General features: G+C 41.4%; 1 protein-coding gene across 2 annotated transcripts in view; it reads right to left on the reverse strand.

The window, feature by feature from the left end:
- Positions 1-1,008: 1,008 nt before the first annotated feature.
- Positions 1,009-16,469, reverse strand: part of dars2 (aspartyl-tRNA synthetase 2, mitochondrial) — a 55,319-nt gene continuing 39,858 nt past the window's right edge. Inside the window, exons 11-18 of one of the 2 annotated variants that reach the window (XM_068037903.1) lie at positions 15,957-16,064; positions 14,918-14,980; positions 14,037-14,051; positions 10,605-10,757; positions 8,108-8,326; positions 7,313-7,423; positions 2,314-2,389; positions 1,009-1,572 (exon numbers count right to left, since the gene is read on the reverse strand). In XM_068037903.1, the coding sequence (XP_067894004.1) occupies positions 1,382-1,572; positions 2,314-2,389; positions 7,313-7,423; positions 8,108-8,326; positions 10,605-10,757; positions 14,037-14,051; positions 14,918-14,980; positions 15,957-16,064 (936 nt within the window). In that variant the 3' untranslated portion in view covers positions 1,009-1,381. The remainder of the gene's footprint in view (positions 1,573-2,313; positions 2,390-7,312; positions 7,424-8,107; positions 8,327-10,604; positions 10,758-14,036; positions 14,052-14,917; positions 14,981-15,956; positions 16,065-16,469) is intronic. The other variant, XM_068037904.1, reaches the window with a different exon arrangement.

Consider the following 16,469-nt stretch of genomic DNA (forward strand, 5'->3'; position numbering starts at 1 on the left):
CTCGAGCCCCGCTCTTTATTTAAACAGCTCCGCTCCAGTCCCAGTCCCTCCCAGGTCCGCTGCTGCCCCGGACCTCAGGTAAGTAAGGGCCTTGAGCCCCACTCTTTATTTAAACAACTCCGCTGCAGTCCAGTTTCCTCCCAGGTCCACTGCTGACTGCTGCTGCCCCAGTCCAGGTTCCTCCCAGGTCCACTGCTGACTGCTGCTGCCCCAGAATTCAGGAAAGATGAATCTGTCTGAACTAAGTAAGTTAATTCAAGATCTAGATGCAACATGATTACACAATAGGTAGCTGGGGCTGAGTTACTATTTTGATAAAATTCCTGAACTTATACCATATACTTATAAGGAGATATTAAGAAAGATAACCAAAAGCTTGGTCAAAGAGGCAGGTTTTAAGGACTGTCATGAAGGAGAAAAGAGTTGTGGAGAAGTGTACGGAGGAAATTCAAGATCTTAGGGCCTAGGCAGCTGAAGGCATGGCTGCCAATAGTAGAGTGATTAAAATCGGGAATGCTCAAGAGGCTAGTATTGGAGGTGTGCAGATATGAGGGTTGTACGGCTGGAGGAAATTACAAAGATAGGGACAGGCAAGGTCATGGACGGATTTGAAAATATGAGTGAGAATTTTAAGAGACATTGCTTAACCAGGAGCCACTGTAGGTCAGCAAGGACAGGGGTAATGGGTGAACAGGTCTTGGTGTGTGTTAGGGCATGGGCAGCAGAGTTTTGGATGACCTTAGGTTTCCGGAGGGTAGAACGTGGGAAGCCAGCCAGGAGTGTTTTGGGCTAGTCGGGTCTGGAGGTAACAAAGACACAGATGAGGCTTTCAGTAGCAGATGAACTGAAGCAAGAGTGGAGTTCGGCAATGTTATGCAAATGGAAATAGACGGTCAGTGATGCGTGAATATGTGGTCAGAACGCAGTCAAGGAGTGCAGTTAGATTCAAGTTTTGTGCTGGTGAAGTAACAACATCTAAGGATGTGGGAGTACAGAGATTAGATACGCTGTATTGAACAAACACTGCTATTATTACCACAAGTTGGAAAGAAATGCAGAGGAAAAATAATATTATTACAAGGCAAAAATCCTTTAGCCTGAAAGTAGTTACCCATTCAACAAAAACAGTTTTCTAGCAATGTAATTACCTTTAAATTACCATTAATTTGAAACATTATTCAGAGGCTATGATTTGATCAACATATACACTAAGCAATCGAGTGGCTGTGACTGACACCACAGCAGACAGCTGCTCTAGACCCATCAGTCTCCAATGATTTTGTAGGTCCCAAGCATGGAAATGGTACAAACTAATATGATCCAACTGCGGTTTGGTCTTCAGTGCTTTTTGCTTATATGTGTTACCAGTCACTACAGTAACTCATGATTTACTGGTGTCCTCATGGAATTCTGCTGGCCAGTTGACCTGAATGTGATATGGGCTCAGCTCTTCAGGACTCACATAGTCTGGTGCATTACTCATTAGATCACGGCCTTTGAAGGATTTAGGAAAAGCAATGACATCCCTGATACTTGATGCTCCAACTGTAAGCGCTATCAGTCTGTCTAGACCTAAAATGAAACAGATTAGACAATGAAACATCATGTTCTTACATCCAGAATTGACAAGAAGCATCACAAAGAGTTCATCAGTAGATTTTGCAAACAAAACAAGAAGCTTCCGCCCCAAGTCACAGCTGATGGACACTAATGCACTAGCCAGCCCATAAGGGAAGAGGGGGCAAAAAACAGGATTTTATGCGATTTTTGGCTTTAATATATCGAGCCTTCCCTATTCTAGAATTCCATATTAACATGGAAGAGGAGGGAGCCCAGTGTAGTGGTTAATTTACTGGACTAATAATAAACATAAATTCAAATCCTACCATGGAAGCTAGAGAAACTGAATTCAGAAATCTGGAAATTAAAATTTGGTAAAGATGACCACAAAGCCATTGGATTGTCATAAAAACCCAACTGGTTCACTGCTATCCTCCAGGGAAGTAAACCTGCTCTTCTTACCTGGTCTAGCTTATACATGACTGCAATCCCACACCAACCTGGTTGACTCTGAGGAGGCCTAGTAAGCACTTAATTATATTAAAACTTGCTCAGGGCACATAGTGATGGCGTTGCAAGCAACGTCTACATTCTGCGAATGGAAAAAAAAAAGTCTGCCTTCTTCTCTCCCATCGTTTTTAGAGTTACAAATATCCCCAATCAACAAACTAAGTTCTGATTTAGTCTAACCTCAGGCTCCTACGGTGCTGGATTGTAGAGAAGAGTGACACAAAAACTTAATTTGGAACTCACCCAAAGCAATCCCACCATGGGGTGGTGCTCCAGAATCTAGTGCCTCAAGTAGATGTGATAATAACCCACTGTCTTCCTGTAATGTACAAATAAATAAATAAAATATGGATATTTCTTTTAAATTCAAACCTATTTAACTAAGACACTTGCATGATATGCAGAACACCCCACTGGAAGATGGTGCAATGTCTGCAAAGTGATGCAATACCTTTTTCCAACTAGAGTTGCCCAACTCTGGTTGGAGGTATTCGGACCTGGCATATAATCATGTGACACGTGCCCTCAGTTTGCAAATGTTGTTTCATTTACTTCATAAAAGGTTGAGTCCTGAGCATCTTTGCTTGCGGTTTCACACCAGCAGCTGTTGTGTGAAAAGATTTGAGAACCAGGGGGCCACCTGTAAGCAGGTGAAGCAAGTACACAGTCACATTCATTTATGGGTCAATAAATGAAAGTTAGCACACATTTGTTAACGGCAAATCTTGTTCAACTAACTTGATCAAGTTCTTTGATGGAGTAATGAGGGTAATGCAGTTGGTATTATGCATATGGACTTTCAAAAGACATTTGACAAAGTACACCTAATAGACTTGTTAGCAAAATTAAAGCCCATGGGATTAAAGGGACAACAGCATTATCGATACAAAATTGACTAAGGAATAGAAAGCTGAGTAGTAGTAATGGAGGGTTTTTTTCAGACTGAAGGGAAGTATACAGTGATGTTGCCTAGGGGACACTATTAGGACCATTGTTTATTTGATAAATATATTAATGACCTGGATTTGAGTGTACAAGGCATAACTGCAAAGTCTGAAGATGATGGGAGATTTTCGTTACAAGGTTAGGTTGGAATAGCTGAGGTTGTTCTCCCTGGAGCAAAGGAGATTGAGGGGAGATTTGATGGAGGTGTAGAAGATTATGACAGGCTTAGATAATTTAGACTAGGAAAATCTGTTCCCATTAACTGATGGTACAAGGACTAGGAGACACAGATTGGAGGTTTTGGGCAAGAGATGCAGGAGGAATGTGAGGAAGAACGTTTTTTTACACAGCGAGCGATAATGACCTGGAACTCGCTGCCCACGAGAGTGCAGGAAGCAGAGGCAATCAATGATTTGAAGGAAATAAACTTGCAGGACTACGGGAATCGAGCGGGACTAACTGGCTTGCTTGATGGAGAGCCAGCATGCACTTGATGGGCCAAATGGCCTCCTTTTGTGCCTTAAATGACTATGAAACAAAACTGACTTGTAGTAAATAAGGAGAATAGTAATAGACAGACTGGTAAAATAAGCAAACACATGGCTGATGAAATTTAAGTAGAGACATGTGAAGTGATTCATTTTGGAAGGAAGAATGAGGAGAGGCAAGATTAACTAAATTGTTCCATTTTAAATGGATGCAGGAACAGAAAGATCTGTGAGTATATGTACACAAGTCTTTGATGGTGGCAAGACTAGTTGAGAAGGCTGTTAAAAAAGCACACAGGTTATTGGGAAGTACAAAAGCATGGAAGATATGTTAAACTTTTATAAAACACTGGGTAGGCCTCAGCTGGATACTGTGTTCAATCCTGGGCAACACACTTTATGAAGGGTGTCAAAGGCTTGGAGGGGGTGCAAAGGAGATTCAACAGAATGGTACCAGGAATGAGGGACTTATGCAGAGAGACTGGAGAAGCTGGGGGGTTTTCTCATTAGGACGGTGAGGTTAAGGGGAGTTTTGATAAAGATGTTGATAATCATGGTTTTGATGAGAAACTGTTTCAAGTAACAGAAGGATCGGTAACCAGAGGACACAAATTAAAGGTAATTGGCAAACGAACCAGAAGTGATATGAGTAAGGTTTTTTTTACCATTGTGTGTTATGATCTAGAATACACTGCCTGAAAAGATGGTGGAAGTAGAGCATGGCTACCTGACCCGAACCCAATGACATGTGTCGGATTCGGGTCGGATCGCACTTCCGGGTCCGGCATTCGGGCTCGGGCTGGGTCGGACACACTCTATCACCACCTCCAGTGAGTGGCTCCAATGTCAATGTACTTTTTGGACTTGAAAGGTTGTTTAGTTACAGTTTTTTTAAGCATGTGCAGATATGCAACAAAGTGAAAAACGGAAGCTAGGTTAACTGATGATCCGGTTGGGTCGGGCGTGGGAAAAAATGAAAGAATTTGGGCCGGGTCGGATGTGGTTCTGTCAGGCTCGGGTCGGGTTTCATTTGCAGACCCGAGCCAGCCTTTAGGTGGAGCAGATTCAATAGTAACATTCAAAAGGGAATTGGATAAATACTTGAAGGGAAAACATTTACAGGAAATGGTAAAGAGCAGGGGAGTGGGATTAATTGGTTAGCTCTGCCAAAGAGCTGGTACAGGCCCAATGGGCTGAACTGCCTCCTTCTGTGCTGTACCATTCTATGATTCTATAAACCACCAGGTGTCAACTGCAAATGCTAAGTGTATGCTCTACTTTTTCCCAGGTTGCTAGCAGCAGTGTTTCAGGGATTAATCTTCCATTTCAGGGACACTCAGCCAAAGCAGGAGGCTTTGAGGAAGGGATCATGCTCCTGATCAAGAACTAGGAGTTCTCTCCTCTAAAACCATTTCTCCAAGATCCTTTTATATTCCTCCTTTTCAAATACTTATCCCATTCCCTTTGAAATAATGGTATAGTCTCTATCTGACTAGCCACTTGGCGTGAATAAATGTGAGGAGTTCATGGACTTCTTTGTCACTAAGATCGATCAGTTGCCTCTGCCGCATCCCTCCCTTCCACTAGCCCACCAGGCCAAACTTCCTCCAAAGTTTCTCCGGCCTAAGCCCTGAACTCGCATCTTTCTCTAGTTTCTCTCCTATATCCTCTCATGCCCTCTCCAAGCTCCTCCTGCTCTCTCGACCCTATTCCTACTAAACTACTGACCACTCAACATCCCCTCCTGGTCCCCATGTTAGATGATATTGTTAACTGTTCTCTCTCTCTCTCTTCAGATGCCATCCCCCTCTCCTTTAAATCTGCTGTCATCACCCCTCTCCTCAAAAAAACCCCTTGACCCCACCATCTTGCATACCACTGCCCTATTTCCAACCTTGTTTTCCTCTCCAAAGTCCTTGAATGTGACGTCACCTCCACGCTCATCTTTCCCTCCAGTCAGGTTTCCGCCCTTACCACTGTACCGAAACGGCTCTCAAAGTCACTAATGACACCCTATGTGACTGTGACAAAGGCAAACTGTTCCTCCTTGCCCTTCTCAACTTGTCTGCACCCTTTGACACAGTTGACAACACCATCCTCCTAATTCAAACCTTCTCCACAGTCATCCAGTTGGGTGGGATTGCTCTCGCCTGGTTCCATTCTTATCTATCTAATTGTAGCCAGAGTATCACTTGCAATGGCTTCTCTTCCCACTCCCACACTGTTACCTTTGGTGTTCTCCCAAGGATCTGTCCTTGGGCCCCTCCTGTTTCTCATTTACATGTTGCCGATGGCGACATCATCCGAAAGTACAGAGTTTGTTTCCACATGTACAATGATGACGCCCAGCTTTACCTCACCATTGCCTCTCTCGACTCCTCCACTGTTGCTAAAATTATCAGATTGCTCATCTGACATCCAGTAGTAGATGAGCAGAAATTTCCTCCAATTAAATATTTGGAAGACAGAAGCCATTGTCTTTGGTCCCCGTTCCAAACTCTGTTCCCTAGCTACCGACTCCATCCCTCTTCCTGGCAACAGTCTGAGATTATACCAGACTGTTCGCAACCTCAGTGTCGTATTTGACACGAGACAAGCTTCCAACCACATATCCACGCCATCAGTCAGACCGCATATTTCTGCCTCCATAACATCGCCCGACTTTGCCCGTGCCTCAACCGATCTGCTGCTGAAACACTCATTCATGCCTTTGCTACCTCTATATTTGATTATTGCACGCACCTGGCTGCTCTCCCACATTATAACTTCTGTAAACTTGACGTCATCCCAAAGTCTGTTGTGCGTGTCCTTATTCGCACCAAGTCCCGTTCACCTTTCACCCTGTGCTCACCGACTTACTATGGCTCCCGATCAAGCAACACCTTGATTTTAAAATTCTGACCCGCGCCTCACCCCTCCCTATCTCTGAAATCTCCGTCAGCCCTACAACTGTCCAAGATATCTGTGCTCATCTAATTCTGGCCTCTTGAGCATCCCCGGTTTTAATTGCCTCCACCATCGGTGGCCTAGCCTTCAGCTGCCTAGGCCCTAAGCTCTGGAATTCCCTCCCTACATCTCTCCAGCTCTCTTTCTCATTTCCTCCTTTAAGACACTTCTTAAAACCTTCCTCTTTGACCAAGCTTTTCTGACCTAATACCTCCTTATGTGCTTACTGTCTTATTTTGCTTTATAATGCTCCTGTGAAGTGCCTTGGGATGTTTTATTACATTAAAGGCACTTTATAAATACAAGTTGTTGTTGTGAATCACCATGGCATGTATAATAGCCCTCAGTTCAAGAGCCTTCTTCCTTTCCCCGTGGTTTGGTTTCCAGAGGTCACCTCTATCCACCAGAAATGATCTCATTATCTCAATATCTTCAAGCTGGCATAAGGTCTCTCCACCCGCCCCATCACTGGGCTGGTCGCAGTAGTGGCAAAGTTCTAATTCTTCCCACTCGCCCCCCTCTCCCCATCCGCCACCTCCCCACTCCGCCGTTTGCCTTTGCTCCGTGACCTTTTGGTCAGCTATGCGGCCTGGTCCAATCTAGACCTCCTTTGTTACCTCTTGCCCCACCCCCACCTCACTTGCTTATAACCTGTGACTTTTCTAATATTTGTCAGTTCCGATGAAGGGTCACTGACCCGAAACGTTAACTCTGCTTCTCTTTCCACAGATGCTGCCAGACCTGCTGAGTGGTTCCAGCATTTCTTGTTTTTATTATGTACAATTTCTAATCCTTCCCGCACTGTGATGCATATTTTTATGTAATTTCAATGAGATGTAAGCAATATAAGTTGAGCTATATACCTTTAGTATTGTCTCCAGTACATAATGCTGCAATTCCATATTATGTATTCGAATGGATCCTCCTCCTATTTCATTGCCATTTAACACCAGGTCATAATGTTGACTCCTCACCTACGGAAAACAGAATCTGGTAATACTAGACAGTGATAGAGACTCACAGACGTCCAAACAAGAAAAAACTCAGCGACACTGATCATCAAGCACTTATCCACATGGTTACTTCAGGGCACCTCTGGATAGTTTACATAGAACATATAGCACAGAGACAGGCCATTCAGCCCAACCAGTCCATCCCAGCATTTATGCTCCTCTTGAGCCTCCTCCCATCCTTCTCTCTGGTGCAACAAAATCCTAGTCACCAAGCTTGCGCTGGAGTAACTTTGTCAGAGATCCCCAAGCAGCATTCATTCCTCAAGCTGAGGGTACACTTGTCTCAATCTTGCAGGCTAGCAGAATCTCTGGTGAGCAGGCACCTATTCTCAGGTTTCTGCTGATGGTGCGACTGAGCAAGTCACTATGAGGTGAGTGAGACTTATCCATCATTGTCATTTCCTCAACAAGCATGGAAGCCTTGGATTCTTCTTACATTGTAGCCAAAATCGCCAACTTATCTCCTGGGGAATCATGGGGAATCATGAACAAATATGAGAACCTGTATTAATTTTGTAGATGCATTGTGCCATTTTTTTAAAAAAGTTGTTAAAAGATTAAGTGAAAAACATCAGTTGTGTTTAGTGAGGATTTCCCAGTTAATTGGAAATACCCATCTTTGCATTTTACATTTAGTTGCCATACCTTGCCAGGTTCTGTGTAGATGAGATGTGCATCATCTGGGTGGGGAGCTGTGAAGGGGTGATGAGCAGATTCAAACTCTTCAGGGCTGTCTTCCTTTGGTAGAAACAGTGGGAAATCGACGATCCAGAGGAAATTGAATACACCTGGATCTCTGAGGGCGACACCCCTGGACTCCAGAATATCCGCACATTCCAGCCGCAACTTCCCTAATGCAGCATTCTTTGAGGGAAGAAAAAGATGCATAAGAAAGTAGGTAAGTTTGTCACTTTAAATCAATCACTGCATAAGACATGGAGGCACAGAAGAAAACCAGTCAGTCCGAAAGCAGGGTGATCATATCAAAAGCAGAGGTGGAAAGTAGATACCTCAGATGAGGACATCTAGAGCTCAAAAGTTATTCTACCAATAGGATTATCTGTGGGGGAAACTACTGCTGTGTTGTCTGCTTCTTCCAGATACCTATCCTGGGAGTTATCATCTCTACAGTTTATTCCTAAGTGGTGCCAAAATCAGCAGCATGCCTCTTCCATTGAGCTAATAAGGTGACATCTTTATTTTCTGTAGGGTTGCATCCTTAACTTTCCACCTGCCCAGTACCTCACCTGTTCCAATTCAGCACGAGAGATACCAAGTCAATTAAATTAACATTCACCTTAGGTTGTTTTCTTAGATGCCAGTTACAGATCAAGCAGGTCACCTGTTTGGTCTTTTGGTCAGAAAATAGCTGGCAAGTTCCTAAAAGAAGCAGAAGAAACCTGCCAAAAAGGTGGACTTTTTAATCTTGCTTTAACTTACCTCTAGTTCCACTCAGGTAAGTGAGAAACTCAGTCGCAGTTTTTCACACTCCCACATCCACACCATTAATGCAGTGAGCTATAACCTCACTAAGGGTAGTGTGTTGTACCACTATTTTAAGGATTTGTGTATATGGACGCCAAAGTCTCTCTGCTTATCTATACTTTTCAAAATTGTGTCATTTATAGTATATACTGTCTTACCATATTGGTACTTCCAAAGTCCATCACTTCACATTGAACTTCATCTGCCAAGCTTCTGCCCATTTCACCATTCTGTTTACGTCATGCTGAAGTCTACAACTATCCTCATCATTATCTAAGTTACCAAGTTTTGTAATGCTGCTCCCTATACCAGAATCTAGGTCGTTTATAAAAGTTAAAGAGTAATGGACCCAAAACCCACCCTTGGGGAACACCACTGAAAACCACCTCCCAGCCTGAAAAACATACATTGTTATGAATGTGCTTCCATTGTTAATATTTTTGGGGACCTGTGTGTAATAGATTGTGGAGAATATTTGAGGAGATGCTGGACTTTTTTTTTAAAAAGGGGCACTGGAAAGACACTTCGGACTTTGTTTAAAAACAAACACTTGGAGGAAGAGACAATGAAGGCTAAATAAACATAAGGAATCTTGCTGGCTATTGGAGTTGTTTACAGAGAAGTCACATATCTGGGTTTATGGCTCATGAGTTTTTGGTTTCATTTTTGAATATTGTTTGGAGTTCAGTTGGGGTATAAGCCTGCTAAGAGACAGGGGCTACCAGCTCACCCTGTTCCACCTCTTTGAAAAGCCCTGAGAATCCAGTGTGAGAACTGGAGAAACTGATGCAGCATTTCTCCTGAGAAGCTTCTGCAAGACTTCCTCTTGACATCTCCTGAACGAACTGCTTCTGAAAAGACCCCAGTGACCACCGCGTCTAGTGATCCATCTACGTGTACTTGGACGTCAGACCAAAGAACCATCTGGAAAATTCCATATCTTATCCTTTTTCTTCAAGAATTAACAAGTATTTGGCCAAAGTACTTTTTTGTTTTTTTGGTAAAGTTGATCTCTATAGTGAAAGCTTCTTTATTTTTTTCTTTAACTGGTGTATGTGTGTGCGTGTGTGTTGGATTATTTAGAATGTAGTATATTTATACTTTCACATTTCAACCTGTGTGTTAATAAGCTTTGCATCTTTATTGAATGAGTCTTGTTTTATATTAAATTATCAAAGAAACTGGGTTGGCAGATATTTATTCTGAAACTAAAATAGATGAAGTATATAATTGGCCGTATCGGTAACTGGGTAAAACATTTAAATATATGTTGTGACCCGTGGAGAAGTGGAACTAGTGAAAGACAGTGCACTCCTCCATCCTCGGTCGTAACAACATTCATCCCTTTGCTTCCTGTCAACGACCCAATTCAGTTATCTTTCAGTTACCACTTTCCCCTTAATTGCATGGGCTACCATCTTCTTAACACTTTGTCAATGCCTTAATAAAGTCATATATTTTTATACATACATATATCTATTGAACTACCATTCTCAACCATTCCTTTACCTCAAAGAATTCAATCAAGTTAGTCAGGCACGATTTGCCTTTAACAAATCCACGCTGGCTTGCCTTGATTAACCCATGCCTTTCCAAATTAAAGTTTATGTTGTCCCTAATAATGCTTTCCAATAACTTATATAATTAAAATACTTACTGCCTTTGTCCGATCTCCTGCTATGAGAATCAGCACATCACCTTTTTGGAGATTTGTTGCGTGACATAGCTGCGATTTCTCCACATCTGTAAGGATTTTGGCAAGTGCAGATTTCCATGTACCATCGGGTTGCAGCGTAACAAATGTCAAGTCCTGTTGGCAGAGACCAATTGCAAGTGACAGTGAGGAACACCAATTTCTATGGCGGTTTACTGATTTTCTCCTTGCTTTTCTCCTTTTAGGTTTCTCTAGGCCACCACCATAGTACCCCGAATGAGAGGAATGGGCTGACACACTCTCTGGCCTCTGCACTGTGAATGACTTCCTGGAAGGGTAGCAGAACAGGTGACTCACTAACCCAAGAGAGAAGAATTTGGCATTGCTGCAATTACACTGGAGTCAAAGTTGAAACCCACTATGTATGGAACAGCAGGAAGCCAACTCACATCCAATCACTTCATGTTGTAGTAAGCTGGAACTACACCAGGTAAAAACTCAAGACAAATCTTTAGGTTCACCCGGGACTCACACTGGGCTTTATGCCCCCTAATTTGGTATAAATAAACTTTGACATCAATCCTTTTATGCCTATATCTAAATCATTTATATAGATTAAAATAGCCTGTCTCTGCATAGATCAGTACCCTCAATCTGTCTGCCATTATTCTTGGCTCTATCCCTTAGTCATTCACTATCGATGTGGCTACATTCCCTAATACCATGCGCCTCAGTTTTCTCTTTGGTGTTCCCTTATCAAATACCTGAAAATCCATACATGCACATACACCTGCACATACAACTCAAACAATGTGCCATGTTCACAACAAAAACAGCTGAAGAAAAACAGTCTGTAGGAGAAATTGCCTTAAACGTGTCCTGAATGATAGGAAAGGCAAGAGCCAATTCTACTTAAATCACAAGGGCTTGTAAAAACAACATGTTATTTACCAGAAATAGAAAACAAGCCATCAAGATCATAGGACTGGAGACAACTCATTAAAGGGGACATAAAATATTCTACAAATTTGGACCCATGTACAACCCTTTGTTCAAAAGCAAAGAACTGGGAAACTACGGAGCAAACAGGTGACCTGGCATATCTAGGTACAGGTGCTTCATTAATTTGGAGGTCATCAACAGTACCAGAAAGCCTGAACTCTTAACATGTCAATCAGAATGGTCAATAGAATTGAAGAGGTTCCTTTGCAACCTAAGAGTATTGAAACAAAGAAACATAAGAACAACAGGAGTAGGTCATTCAGACACTTGAGTTCCACCGTTCAATCAGCTCACAGGAGATACGTACCCTTAACTCTATGTATGGACCTTTGTTATATATCCCTTGATACACTTGCCAAACAAAAACCTATTGCTCTCAGTCTTGACAATTTCAGATGTCACAGGAACTACTGCCTTTCAGGGAAGAGATGTTCAGATTTCAACTACCCTTTGTGAAAAAGTGCTGCTTTTTTCACTCCTAAATGGCCCAGCTCTAATTTTAAGACTGTGCTCTTTTGTTCTATAATCCCCACCAGAAGAAACAGTTCCTCTGTATCTAGCTTAGTGAGTTCCTTTATTATTTTAAACACCTCAATTAGATCACCCCATGATTTTCTAAACTCAAGGAAATACAAGCCGAGTTTATGCAACCTGTTCTCATACTGTAACCCCCTAAGCCTGAACATCATTCTGGTAAATCTGCAGTGCACCCCCTCCTAGGCCATTATATGCTTGCTGAGGTGTGGTGCCCAAAATGAATCCAGTACTCCAGATGACGTTTAACCACAGCTCTGTACAGCTGAAGCATAAATTCCTCACCTTTACATTCCAACCCTTTCAGATAAACAAACATTCCGTTAGCTTGTTTGATTACTTTTTGTACCTGCTCACTTGCTTTTAATGAACGTTGACACCAAAATTCATTTGCTGTTTTATAGTAGCTAGTCTGTCACCATTAAGAAAATATTCCATTTTGTGTTTCTCAGATCCAAAGTGGATGATCTCGCACAACCCTTCATTGAACTCCAACTGCCACAATTTTGCTACATACTCCTTTGACATCAACATTTATACACCACCCCCAACATCACTACTGTCAGGTAAATCCTTTACTCTTCACTCTTTCTGCAATTGTGTATGTTACTGCTGAATTACTCTGACAGAACTGAACTGCCTTTGTAATCTCTTTATTCAACAGACCCTACCTATTAAACATTTGCATACTCAGTGTTTAAGTTTAATTGCTGCCAACTTTGATTCTAAAGTTAATAAACATTTGTTGTTAGTTTGTGCCTTAGTTGTCTGACATCATTTTTGATCATTGACAACAAAGCGTTAATTCATTCAATCAATGATCCTGATGGCAGGAAGATTGGTAGTGTAAATGGTTAGCTGAACTATTGATGTAAGAATGCCATATCACAGAATGACCCAGAATATACAGCACATAAAACAAGCCATTTGGCGTAATCAGTCCATGCTGTAATTTATGCTCCATTTGAGCCTCATTTAACTTTACCTAACCCTCTATTTCCTTCTCCCTCACAAGCTTATGTAGCCTCCCATAATGCATTTATACTACTCACGTCAACCAATCCTTGTGGTAGCAAGTTCCACAATATCACCAATATCTGGGTACAAAAGTTTCTTCTGAATTTCCTATCTGATTTCTTGGTGACTATCTTATCTTGATGACCTCTAGTTTTGCTCTTCTTCACAAGTGGAAACACTCTCTATCAAAACCTTTCAATTTTGAAAAACTCTAATTAGGTCACACCTCAGCTTTCTCTTTTCAAGAGAAAAGAAACATAGATTGTTTATCCTTTCCTAAAAGGTATAACCTGGCTTTCAGTTATCAACCTTGTAAATCTCTTTTTTTTTAACCTTCTCCAGTGCTTCTATATCTTTTTTATAATATGGTGACCAGAACTGAACACTTCAAGTGTGGTCTAACTGAAGTTCAATACAAGATTAGCAGAACTTCTCTACTTTTCAATTCTATCCCTCGAGATATAAGCCCTGGTGCTTTGTTTGCTTTGGTTACGGCCTTACTAAGGTCTGTCGCTACTTTTAGTGATTTGTGTATTTGTACTCCCAGATCCTTTTACTCCTCTATCCCCATTTAAATTATTTTCCAAGTAATATGCAACCTCCTTACTTATCTTACCAAAATGTAATAGCTCACACCTATCTGTGTTGAAATTCATTTATCAATTATATGCCCATTCTGCATGAAAATCACCAGGAAATGCCATACATAGCACTAGTCTGTCCTCATCTAAGGCAAGGTGAGCAATAATTTAGCTGCTTCATTCTCAATGGACTACCCCACTGATAATGTCATACAAGTTGAGTCTGAGTCATAATATAAAAGCAAAATAGTGCAGATGCTGGAAATCTGAAATAAAAACAAGAAATGCTGGAAATACTCACCAGGTCTGGCAGCATCTGTGGAGAGAGAAGCAGAGTTAACGTTTCAGGTCAGTGACCCTTCTTCAGAACTGGCAAATATTAGAAATGTGACAGGTTTTAAGCAAGTAAAGTGGGGGTGGGGCAAGAGATAACAAAGAAGAAGGTGCTGATAGGACAAGGTCACAGAATAGCTGACCCGAAGGTCATGGAGCAAATGGTGCGCTGAAAGACAAAGCATTAGTACAGATAGGGTGTTAACGGATTGAAAATGGAACAGTCGCAAGTACAAATATGAAAAAAAGTGGATAAGCAAACTGAACAAACTAAGATGAAATAAAATAAAATAAACAAAAAATATATAAAAAAGAAAAAAGAAAAAATAACTAAAAAGAAAAGTAAAATGGGGGGCCCCGTCATGCTCTGAAATGATTGAACTCAATGTTCAGTCCGGCAGGCTGTAGTGCGCCTAATTGGTAAAGGAGTCTGAGTCATGTCCTTTTAACTATCTGTTCATTTTAAAAAATATATATTATCCAGTCAAAGAGTTTATTTCAACCAAAGAGCAGAGCAGATTTTATCTAAAGTTGAGAACTTGAACTCCCAGTACTACAATTTGAAGCAGCTGCTCTGACTAATTCCTGCGATACTTCAGGCTCTAGTCTGGAATGTGGTAACCATTATGAAGCAGTGCAAGTAATCTGATTGTTGGATTACAAAGGCATTATATTCTTATTACTTTCACTCCTGAATTTTAATTGTTTAAGGATTACCTGGTTTAAACACAGCTGGTCCTGAACTGGAGAATGGAAAAGGCTCCAGGTACCAAGTTATATGAGCATATATAAATGCAAGTCTTTCTTTCATTAGGCTTCATGTAAAAATAATAGATATCACTGTTTTACCTGATTAAACTGGGCCTTTGCCAATTCACTAAGGTTTTCTAAATCCTTCGTTTTCAAGTATTTCTGAAATTAAAAAATGGAAGTATTAATGCAATTATACAGAAAGGATACAACGTGACTCTCATTTCTCTCTGATCTAAAGTCTGGGATTCAATGATCAGCTACTGGGAGGTGCGGCAAAACAGCCAGTCTGAGGTGACTCTCCCTCAGATTTTCATTCCTTCACCTTGGGGAAAGTGTCTAGCTTTTGCTCAGCACTTCTCTGTGATTGAGTTGCTGAGACTAACTCTCAGTGCGTGGAATCAAGAGTCATGAACTTGCAACCTCTGACTCTACACTGTCTATAGTGCTTAAATTAGAAGCCCCACAATAAACCCAATTGTTGATTTTTTAAAAACTATCCTTTTACAAGTCTGCCACTATGACTTATAGACAATGCATAAAAAGAAATATTTTATAAAATAAATTACATATGTTGCACATGAACTGCAGTAATACATTCTTTTATCAAATCTGCTCTTGCTTTCCCCACTTGCCCTCTCATTGTGCCTCACTACACAACTCACAGATAAAAGCACTTCTTCACTTTTTCTATTTGGGGTGGCTGCTGCCAGGCTAATTGGCTAGTAGATGTGCAAGAGCATCCTGGGCAACTCATCATGAATTCTGCCTTCCTCTCCAAGGCCTCTATTTTGTGCCTCTCTAATAGTACAACTGAGATGAAGGACTCAGCTTTGTAGGAAGTGGTAAATAATACAGTACTAATCCACAGCACCTAATCATCAGCATCCTGCACATTTAGAATGGGATCATTTTGTAAAGGTGGGAGGGACTGGCTGGGCCAAAAATAGCTAGTTTAAGAGATGCAGTGAATGGATGGACAACCAGAGCGCACAGATCAGAACATATTAGTGAGAAATCCTATACTGGATATTGGGGGAAAAATGACTGAGCAGTGATTTTCTTTACTAAATTACACATATGGATGGTACATTATTATAGATGGCCTGTGAGCTGATCTTGATTCAGGTCTACTTACCGCCCCATCAGCGACTGAGATCACCCGTACAGCACCAAACGGGTGGGACAATGCATCACGCAGGAAGGAAATCTCTGTATTTCTGAACACTTCACTGGCGTCAACAATCTGTTTATTTTTAAAAATGCAGATTAGAAGAGCAGTTCAAGAGTACAAGAGCACTTTTAATGCTCACAGTGTTTATCCAGAGTAGTTCAACCAGAGAAATCAGAAGAGGTTCCCCTGAATCTCTGTACTTTCAAGTTTTTCCATTTGCCTGCAATCCAAGTGGTGTTTCCATTATACTAATCAAGAAGAGTTTTAACAAACCTGGTCAATAGCTATAATACCTACAATTAAGAACAGTGCAATCTATACAGATCCAATGATCTGAACTGAACTTCCAATCCCCTATTCCTCCCATCACCAAGACCGCCTACTTCCACCTCTGTAATATGGCCAGTCTGTATCCCTGCCATAGTTCATTTGATGCCAATATCCCTATCCATGCCTCTGTTACCTCTAGACTCGACT

The sequence above is a fragment of the Heterodontus francisci genome, chromosome 8 (genome assembly GCF_036365525.1).
Source record: "Heterodontus francisci isolate sHetFra1 chromosome 8, sHetFra1.hap1, whole genome shotgun sequence".
Taxonomy (NCBI): Eukaryota; Metazoa; Chordata; class Chondrichthyes; order Heterodontiformes; family Heterodontidae; genus Heterodontus; species Heterodontus francisci.